The 11,527-nt window shown below is 37.6% G+C and overlaps 1 protein-coding gene across 1 annotated transcript; it reads right to left on the bottom strand.

The window, feature by feature from the left end:
• Window positions 1–876: 876 nt before the first annotated feature.
• On the bottom strand, window positions 877–8,575 carry LOC114457811 (serine/threonine-protein kinase pdik1l-B-like). The gene is made up of 4 exons (XM_028439905.1): window positions 8,435–8,575; window positions 6,919–7,614; window positions 3,184–3,427; window positions 877–1,355 (listed from the first exon to the last, which is right to left on the bottom strand). The coding sequence occupies exons 2-4, from the start codon at window positions 7,600–7,602 to the stop codon at window positions 1,105–1,107; spliced, it is 1,179 nt and encodes a 392-aa protein (XP_028295706.1). The 5' UTR covers window positions 7,603–7,614; window positions 8,435–8,575; the 3' UTR covers window positions 877–1,104.
• Between the last annotated feature and the right edge of the window lie 2,952 nt (window positions 8,576–11,527).

Below are 11,527 nucleotides of genomic sequence, written 5' to 3'. Positions count from 1 at the left end.
TATACATAAAACGGAAATATTGAAACAAATCAAGCATATTCAAGTAAAACAATGTTTAGAAAATAATTTGCTTTGTCATCCCAAACGACTGTTAGCATTAGCAAAGATTTTAATAAGACTTTATACTGAATTCTTTGGTAAAAACATTAACCTTTTTAAAAGCCTAGATACCATTAACGTTACAATATATAGCGCTAGCTACCCACAATGCTACCGTTAGCATCACACTGTCCTTAGCATCTGATTAGCCACTTTAGCACTGCTACATACACTTAAAACAAATCTGAAGTTAAGTTTTAGCTTTACTAAATAAATGTGCACATACAACACTTTGTTTCATGCTAACATCAAAGCTAAACAACACATCATTACTGCATCTTAGCATTAGCTCATTTACAGATATAAAAATACATTTTAAGTAGAAAAATACGACGACAAATTAGGGACACATTAAAATAAAATACAAATCTGGGCACTACAAGAATAAAGTCATAATATTTAGAGAATAAGGTTGAATTTTTATGAGAATAAAGACGTATTTTAATAAAATCGTAATTTCATGAGATTGAAGTTGTAATTCTTCAAGATTAAAATCACAAAGTCATGACTTTATTCTTGAAATATTATAACTTTAATAAAATTACAATTTTACTCTTGTAAAAATTTAGATTTTTTTTCTTGAAATATTACAACTTTATTCTCATAAAATAACGACGTCATTAATCTCGTAGTGCTCAGATTTCTCTATATTGTCATGGGGACATAATACGTTATCATAGATTAGAAATCAGCACAGAATGAAAACAATTAAGATATTTGTGTTTCAAAAATAAAAATATAACACACACACACACACACACAGAACATCATCTCCAGGCTTTTATCTGCATTTAATCATAAACAGCAGCAGTGACGTGAGGCGAAGGAAATGGATTTTTAATGTTAGAGACGACTCAGCATCAGCAGAAAACACACACACACACACACACGCACACACACACACACACACACACACACACACACACACACACACACACACACACACACACACATACACACACACACACACACACACACACACACACACACGCACACACACAGTGCTCAGTGGGGGTCCGTCACAGCGGACAGCCACTCTTTCACTCTGTGCTCCAGTTGCTGAGCTGAGGGGCGGGCGTCGGGGTGGGGGGCCAGCATGTCCAGCAGCAGCGTGCACATGGCCGGGCTGGGGGGGGGCGGCAGTGGGGGGGCTCTCTTACTCTTCATGGGGATGCAGAGCTGGAGGTGGGGGTTCTCCCACAGGGCCTCCCCCAGAGGGAGGAGCCAGCCTGAGCGGCCCTTACACACATACGCCCCTGGAAGGGAACCAGCAACCACCCACCAATCACAAACCAGGAGAACAAACAGAAACATCTCCAGTCAAACAGACCCATTAGCATTACAGATGCTAACAGAATGCTAACGCAACAGGAAGGTTCACTTTAATAAGGCTTATTTATTAAAGACTAAGTAATTATGATTATATTTGACTCAGAGGAAAAATTATCATTGTAGTTTTAATAAAGAAAAAAAAATGCAGTCATTGTAATTGAATTGTAATTGAAGACGGAATTGAAATTGAAAAATTGGTAACACTTAATATTAAAGTACTGTAATAATGGTTAATTAATGCGTAATAATGAGCGCTTATGAGATACTCGTTAACATTTAAAAATACTAAATATACTGTAATAATGGATAATTAATGCTTAATAAACACAAATCAACTGTTAATAAGTATTATATTAAAAGTTAATAAGCATTTATAAGATGATATAAAGTATTTATAAAAATACAGTAGGAACAGTTAATAAGCACATATTATCAGTTATTAATATGATGTATAAGATGTTTTTTAATTTATAAGGTGCAGTAATAATGGTAATTTAATGAAATGTTAAGTTAATTTTAATAATTATAACTTATAAAGAATAATTACAGTATATATAGTATTTATAAGCACTTATTAGTGGTGAAAGTTTGATCAGATCAGTGTTTTATTATCAGACTTAATCAAACGTTTTGACTAATGATCAGAATAATTAACATACTAATCATTTCTAACCCAGCTTTAATAACTTTAATTGGTCATTGATCATTTTCTGACAATTTAACGACTTTCCATTATTTAAGGACAAAGAAGATATCGTGATGATGCACTGGAGCTAATGCTAATGCTAATGCTAAACTATTGATTCTCAGCATATTATCGGTCAATATTAGGTTTTAATATAAATATCAGACGTGGAATTATGAAAATATTAGTTTCTGTTATTGGATAAAAAATGTCATCGTTCATCCCTAGATACAGTATATACATATCACCGTTTGTTGAAATCTAAAAAACATTTGTAATAAATAAAAATAAATTATTTGTAATGATCTTTGTTTGTTTCCCTCAGCGTAATAAAGCATCAACGACTAAACTCCACAATAATAGAAAATAAAAGCAGACGTCAGAGTCTCACCCTGCACTCACTCATTATTACCTTTTCTGTCCAAAAAAAAAAAGGGTTGAATATTAGGATGAATACCCTGCCTCTGATTATTACCAGTATATATATATATATATATATATATAAATATTAGTGGTGGGACTCAATTCCAATATTTGACACAAGAACCAATGTTTTTTAAGTTAAAGCGTACGTGTAGTAATAATGTAAATAAAAAAAATGTGTTCAATGTATTACCAATAAATAATGTTCAGATGTGTATAAATAAATATGATATTAACTATAAATATGCATGTGAGGCATTTCTGTGTCGTGTTGGGACTGATTTTAAATAAAGAAAAAACAGCATTTTTCCACTTTCAGAACATGACTTTAGTTTTTTTGTCCTAAATAAATAAATATATATATATATATAATATTGTGTGACGGTAAATATGAACACAATCACTGTGTGTTATATGTACATATATATACAGTATATATGATGCTGGTCATCACTCATCCTTTACATCCATCATTGTTCCTTTAATACCTGATGAATAAATGATTTATAGCTACTGACATTTTTAATATCAGGCTCCTTAATGAAGTGGATCGTCATTGACCCACTTGGCCAAACTCAACCACTCATCATCATCATCATCATCATCATCATCATCTTATCCCGTCGTTAGCCACGTTAGCTCACCCAGCTGCTCCTGGCTGCTGCCCTCTTCCAGGAAGGTGATCCTCTCCAGGACGGCCCAGAACATCACCCCCAGGGAGAAGATGTCAGCCTGGTCCGTGTAGCTCAGACCCCCCCACACCTCAGGGGCCATGTAGAAGTCTGAACCACAGGTTGAGGAGAAATGCTGCCGCGTCAGGCCGCTGTCCACAGCTCCGCCTCCTCCTCCTCCTCCTCCGCTCATCTTACTCAGACCAAAATCAGCCACCTGCACCAAACCAAGTGATTAGATAATAAACATCTGCAGAGGTTTTAATGTTAAAACAGGGATTAAAACTAAAGAGCTTTAGCATTAGTGCAAAATTAAATCAATGTTAGGAAATCATCAGCAGGAAGGTGGATTATTTCATTTATTACGTTAGATTTCTTTAAAGAACAAACATTTAAAAATGTAAAAATGAATCTAAAACTGTTCATTTAAAACAACAACCAAATTTCTCTCCAGCGCAGCTGAGCGTCAGGGACCCCCACGCTGTGATTTTAATCCCCCACGCTGTGATTTTAATCCCCCACGCTGTGATTTTAATCCTCTACGCTGTGATTTTAATCCCCCACGCTGTGATTTTAATCCCTCACGCTGTGATTTTAATCCCCCACGCTGTGATTTTAATCCTCTACGCTGTGATTTTAATCCTCTACGCTGTGATTTTAATCCTCTACGCTGTGATTTTAATCCCCCACGCTGTGATTTTAATCCTCTACGCTGTGATTTTAATCCTCTACGCTGTGATTTTAATCCTCTACGCTGTGATTTTAATCCCCCACGCTGTGATTTTAATCCTCTACGCTGTGATTTTAATCCCTCACGCTGTGATTTTAATCCCCCACGCTGTGATTTTAATCCTCTACGCTGTGATTTTAATCCTCTACGCTGTGATTTTAATCCCCCACGCTGTGATTTTAATCCTCTACGCTGTGATTTTAATCCCCCACGCTGTGATTTTAATCCCCTATGCTGATTATGATGTGGAGTTTGATTTAATTTGTGTATTTAGAAATATAAAATATGTTGAATGATATTAGTTGGTTATTTAAACAATGTGTCATGTTTCCTTTAATAATTTTACACACTGGATGCTCTAAAGCACACTTGTTGGCCATGAGAGATCGTCAGATGTGCCGTGGGAAATTATTCTGTTTCACCAATTGGTCAAAAAACATTTTTGAAATAATAATATTTTTATGTATAATAATAATAATAGTAATATATATCATATCTCACTTATATCATATCCCTCCCTCAACATGTATCAAGTACGTAAAATATAAAAGTTTGTTGTTTTTTGTATTCAAGACACTTTGATAAAAATGACTGTAAACTATTAATATAGGCAAGGCAAATTTATTTGTATAGCGCATTTCATACACAAGGCAACTCAATGTGCTTTACATGATAAAACATTCAATTGTTTAAAATCAATAAGAACATTTAAAATCATCAGTAAAATCAATTAAAATCATCAGTAAAATCAATTAAAATCATCAGTAAAATCATCATGACATCATCAACATGACCATAAATCTCTCTCAATCATACCCAGTAGAGAAAAAAGTTCCTTTAACTTTGATTTAAAAATGTTCACATGTGATGCTGACTTCAGCTCTGCTGCAGTTTGTTCCACTTCTTTGCAGCATAACAACTAAACACAGCATCACCATGGTTACTGTGAGCTCTGGGCTCCACTATCTGACCTGTGTCCATAGATCTCAGAGACCTGCTGGGTTCATACCTGACTAACATCTCACTGATGTATTCTGGACCAAACCCATTCACACATTTATAACCAGCAGCAGAACTTTACAGTCTCCTCTGAGGCTGACTGGGAGCCAGTGTAATGTGTTCTGACCTCTTTGTTCTGGTTCAGACCTGAGCTGCATATAGGCTACAAAGTTTCATTTTTTAACATTTCTGTTGGATTTTTTTCAATGAAAAGATGAGGTTGAAAAACACTCCTCTAAAGGGCCGAACTTGGCCCCCGCGCCTTAAGTTGGACACATGTTCCCTACGCTGCACTGTGTTTTTTCTTAGCCGGAAAATCAAAGCGTTATTCCTCGTTCCTAATTGATAGGTTTGATGTTTCTATGATAAGTATAATGTATTTATTGTCACTAGATAGTGTACAGTATGTGTTGTATTCCACATGTAACAAAGGTTGGTGTGAGCATTAGAAACGTGGGCTGAATACTAGAGGATGAATAGAAGCCATTACTCCACCACGTCCAGCTGCTCACACTTACTGAGTGATTATGAAATAAAACTAATGTGATCCCTTTTCACATTTATTCCCAGCATGCAGCTGAGAAATGAGAATGGACACAGACCCCTCACCCCCCCCCCCCCTCCCCCCCCCCCCCCCCCCCCCCCCCCCAGTGTAAGAGAAGAGACGTTCCCTAATGCCGACGCCTTTATGATGACAGCGCCACCTGTTCAGGTCAACACATTTAACATTTATTAGAAAGAATGAGGATTCTGTCAGAAAGCGGCTCATCTACATTCTGAGCTAGGGCTGGACGATATGAAGTACATTTAGACCTCAATATAATAAATATATATTTTAATTCAAATAAAAACAGACCAGAAAAACACTCCTAAATACCACACAGGCTAAAATAATGTCCACCGAAAGAAAACGCACAAAATGACAGCAAAAAATTACACAATTTTACCACAAAAACACAAATGAACAGAGAAATACACAAAAAGAGAAACAAAAATGCACAATGGGACGACAAAAATACATAAAACAACAAAGGGACAAAAAAGAGAAAAATATGGATATAAACAACATTCATTGAAAATTACACAAAACGACTCCAAAATTACACAAAAGAACAGCAAAATTTATAGGACAACAAAATACACAAAGAAGAATAAATAAACAATGGGATGACAAAAATACATAAAAGTACAATAAACAAAAAAAAACAAAACTACAAAAACTTACAAACAAATGGAGAAATACACAAAAGAACAACTCAAAAAAATACACAATGAGAGAACAAAAATCCAAAAAACAAATTTACCAAAAAATACACAAAACGACTGAAAGACGTTTAAAATGACCATAAAAATACACAAGGAGCGGTTTAATATAGCAGGTCATTTACACAATGAGTTATGTTTCCTTTTATATTTTTACTTTCTCCTGTGGCCCACATTGGACGCTCTGAAGCAGTGGTTCTCAACCTTGGGGTCGTGAGACACTACTGAGGGGGTCCCCTGATGCCTTCAAAAAACTAAGAATATTTTCTGAACAATTTGAACCCATTTTAACTTATTTTTACCCTTTTTCTACAACTCACCATATTTTAACATATTTTCATCACTTTTTCTTGCCATATTTTTGCTCCTTTTAATGTATTTTTGCTCCATTTCTCACATTTCTGACACTTCTACATCATATTTTAATGACTTTTCTGCATATTTTTTTTCCCCTTTCCAGACATGTTCAGCACTAATAAACCCTTTCTACCACTTTTACACCTAATGTCACATATGTTGACCCATTATTGTCTTCACTATCTCTTGCGGGCCACATTAGAGGCTCTAAAGGGCCATATTAGGGCCCCGGGCCTCCAGTATTTCTTTAAGGAGTTTAAATTTAAAAGAGCAGATGAGGAAACAAGCTTTGGGTTTAAAACAAAAGAGATTTCTTCACTAACTCAGTCAAAGGTAAAGAATTGTTAAGCTCCTCCCACCTTAACGACGGGGCCCTGTGGGGTCACACACACCAGCACGTTGTCAGGTTTCAGGTCCCGGTGGGTGATGCCCAGGCTGTGCAGGAAGGACACGGCGCTGCACAGCTGGAGAACCACGCTGTGGTTCCTCTGGGCATCAGGAGGTCTGGAGAGCAGGTACTGGTTCAGGTCTCCCCCATCACAGAACTCCATCACCAGCCACAGGGCCAGGCAGCGTGGGGACCCACACTGGGCCTCCCCCTCCCTCTGAGCTGACCTCTTCCTGCCTCTGTTTGGAGGCCTCTGAGGGGTCTGGTCCTGGACCGTGTTGGTCCGGTCCTGGAGTCTAGAGGACAACCCGTTGCTCCTCTGGGTGTTGGACCCACCCTGGTTCTGTTCTCCAACCACACCCCCCTTTAACACGCTCTCCACCAGACGCAGAGGCAGCGCCCCCGCCCTGAGACGCTTCAGGGTCCGGGGTCCGGTCTGCAGTAGGCAGCTGTGGAGGGCGATGACGTTAATGTGGTTCTTAGCCGTGGCCCTCATGGCCCACAGCTCCTGCAGGTACAGCTCCACGCCCTCGGGGCTGTCGCAGGGCAGCCGTTTGATGGCCACCCTGTGGCCCGTTTTGGTCATGTGACCCTCAAAGACCACCCCGTAGCTGCCCCGTCCCACCTCCCGCTCCAACGTGTAGAGCTCCTCCATCTCCTCACGGAGCTGATCAATAAAACACAACAGGAAACAGGAATAGAGTTCAGATCTGTACGTTATTGATGCATTGAAGCTAACAGGAGCCAATACTTTATTATCATTATTATTATTGTTAACAAACAAGAGAACATGCAACAACTTCCTAGGTTATATAATATACATCAATGCACAACATCTACAAACATGAACTAAATACAGTTCAACAACCAAAACACAGAGAAAAAATTAAATAACAAAACTTTTATTATATAAATTTAACCTAAGTATCAAATTGTATCTAATTTTAATTTTCTTGAATAGACATTTTCAATTTTATCAAACAACAAACAACATAATCTCTGATTTTGAATCAGACAATGAAGGAGGCATTCAGCATATCTGCGTTTGTGTAAATAATATTATATTATAATTAAAGTATTGATCAAATGGCAAATTGAATATTTTCTAAATGACCAGAAAATCATTGTTTATATCTGTAGAAACAGTAAATCATAGAGATTTCCATATAGATTGAACTATTTCACACTTATAGAATAAATGTTTTTTTGTTTCTAAATTTGTTTTGTATATCTAACAATTTTCCACATCTTTTATTAATAAAATATTTTAAAGTAGCAATACTTTAACCTCGGTTCAATAGATCTGTGTTCTCTAATAAACAAACATTTTGACTTTGTCACTTTTTGTATTGATAAGTTTTAATTTACCCTAAAAGCTAATATTTATGTAAACATTTAAAACATTAACAGTAAAACTGAAATAAAGACTGTGTCCGTTCCCACTACTTTAAAAACTCACTAAAGTAACACAAAGCTGGAAAACTCACCCGTTAATCTTCTACTTTTACCGTCAACAACCAGTTATTGTGCTATACTGTATCTGCGCTGTGTGCTACACAACAAAAACAACGTGTTTGATCAAAAAACAAACAATAAAAACTATAAAAAACGAGTAACACACACTTCCGCGTCTGGTTTCGCAGCGTCGCGCGCTTCCTGTATCTTGTTCTGTGATTGGCTACAGAAACTCCAACGTACGCTGTGATTGGTCCAAATCAAGCAGCGGTTTGTATTCGCTGTACGTTTCAAACAACGAAGCAGACCCACAGGCTAAAGATAAGGAAGCTGATTGGATACGTTTCAGTGACATCACGCGTTTGTTACGTCACAGTAACTTTACAATGAAAACTAAACAGATTATATAAAAATAAAGCCATCATCGATTAAAAGTCACTCATAAAATAAAATTCCAATAATTTGGATAATTATTGTTATTATTTAATGTTTACAGAGAGTACAGTTCACCAAGTTTAATGCAGACGAGTCGTTTTGTGTGTTTAGATTCAGGTCAAAGATTTGACTCTTTAACCTGGTGTTTATGAAGTGAGCAGCTGTGTTTGGAGCTTCTGTGGATTTGAAATGTGAGATTAACAAACTGCAGACCATCACACACAGAGTCTGGATTCTGTTATGATATATTCTGTATATTTTACAATCAATACATTTATCCCCCCCAACATAGTCGATGTCGGTGGAAGAAGTAGCTGGTCAAAGTGTGAGCAACGTCTGTTGTCCAATCAAATTACTTGGTCAGAAAACTGTTGTATAACTCACTTATTGTGATTATTATTGTGTTGTATCCGTGAGCAGCTGCTACACATGAGACACTCTGTAAATCAGCTAAAGGAAAAGGAGTAAAAAAAATAACATAATGTGGAAAAAGCTCCAGCAAAGTTTTTTATGCTTTTGCTGAAGTTCCACTTGATCACAAAAGACTTTCTGAACAAAACAGACTTGGACACATGCACTTTGAGTACCTACTGCAGCATTATTCTGTTTTTAGCTGGAGGACCGCAGAGAGTTGTTCTTCTTTAGTGAGAACAGAAAAGGAAATATGATGATTCATCTTTGCTGAAGCACATACCGGGAAAGATGAGAGTGCCTTTGTGTGTGTGTGTGTGTGTGTGTGTGTGTGTGTGTGTGTGCCCATGTGATCCATAGCTTTCTATCAGCCAATCAGGAGAGCTCGTCATTATTTCAGAAAGATGGATCCGTTCACACTTCATTTGTTTTTTATCTTGACGTAAATGTCCTTTATTCTATTAGCGTATCTCATGGCTCTGACACATATCTGCTGCTGATGTATAGATTTGGTTCAGATGCATCCAACGAGTCGGATGTCCCGATAAATTCAACCAGGCATTGATTTCAGGAGGAACTCCAGTTAAATCTTGAGTGTTTTCAGTATGATGGGGTCTCAGCGGGAGCTTCAGATGCTAATTGCTAATTACAGGACGACCCATTCTGAGGTGATAGAGTCATTATTTTCTTAATTGAGGTCAAAACCTTTGCATTTAATCCTGAGCTCTCGCTCAACAAAAGTCAAAAGCATTTTTATTTGCTCATCTATCTATTCATCTATCACTGCGTTTCATCGTTATATTAATTTATTTTCAGATTAATAATGAGTTTTTTATTAGTCAGATCTATCTTTACTCTCTGAACAGTTAAGGCCAACCTCCTGTTTATGCTGATGACTCACCTTGGACAGCCTTAGGTAATTATCTCAGGGTTTTTCAATCCTGGGGTCGTGACCCCATGTGGGGACGCCTGGAAATAAAATGGGGTTTTCTGAAAAATCTAGTAATAATATTTTTTTTTTAAAATGACTCCTTAAAACTATATATTTGAATAAAGAAAAATGTATTTATTTATGGGAGCACGGTGGCGTAGTGGTTAGCACGTCTGCCTCACAACAAGAAGGTCCTGACTTCAAGCCCTGGGGTGGACACATGGTCCTTTCTGTGTGGAGTGTGCATGTTCTCCCCGTGCTGCGTAGGTTTCCTCCTGGTACTCAGGCTCCTCCCACAATCCAAAAACAAGACTGTTGATTGGAGAATCTAAAATGACCACGACTGATTGTGTGTGTGTGTGTGTGTGTGTGTGTGTGTGTGTGTGCGTGTGTGTGTGTGTGTGTGTGTGTGTGTGTGTGTGTGTGTGTGTGTGTGGTGTGTGTGTGTGTGTGTGTGTGCGTGCGTGCGTGTGTGTGTGTGTTGCCCTGAGATGGACTGGCGCCCTGTCCAGGGTGTACCCCCTGCCTAGTGCCCAGTGTGAGCCTGAGATAGGCACCAGCAGACCCCCACCGCCCTGAAATAGGACAAAGCAGGTCTGAAAATGGATGGATGGATGATTTAATTTCATAGAAATAATTGTTTTTCTTTTTCCAAATAAAAACACCACACACAATTTCAAACAACTGTTTTATATTTTTTCACTTTCTCCAAAAAAAAAATATTTTTAGATCTTTGCTTCCTTTTGTCAATAAATATCCCATTTTCCTCAATTTTGTCCATTTCTGCACTTGTTCTTTTTGACACTTTTCATCCAAATAAACTACATTTTGCCCAATAAACACCATTTTTTCCCCTTTTTCACTATTGTTTGCCACAATTTTGTAACATTTTATGTCACTTTACTCAGCGTTAACTCTTTGTTTACTTTTGTCAAATGTCTGTCTGTGATTGGCTGATCACTGTTTAATCAATCTAACTGGATCAATATGTTTTCAACAATGAATCTCTCTGTATAAAGTTATTGTTTTTATGAAAGTGCATGTGTTCCATCCCCACAGGTGAGACGCTCCTCTAGGTGTGTTCATAATATCCTACATTGTTTACTATAGAAAATCAAAGACAGTAGAGCATAGATGAGTTCTTGGCCAACTTCCTGTCATCCTACCGTTGATGACACTTTGTCGTGCGTTGACAGGTAGAATCTGCTGGTCACCATAAAGCAGCTCCGGTCCTCTCCGTTACACACCAGTGGCTTTAATTGTGCAGCGGAGCAGTAAAATATGAGAGTGGGAGCAGATCTGATGTGAGGAGCAGTCGGCGTCGCCCCAAGCTGTTTTAACTTAGATG

The sequence above is a fragment of the Gouania willdenowi genome, chromosome 24 (genome assembly GCF_900634775.1).
Source record: "Gouania willdenowi chromosome 24, fGouWil2.1, whole genome shotgun sequence".
Lineage (NCBI taxonomy): Eukaryota > Metazoa > Chordata > Actinopteri > Blenniiformes > Gobiesocidae > Gouania > Gouania willdenowi.
This window is presented reverse-complemented; position numbering and strand designations above follow the sequence as displayed.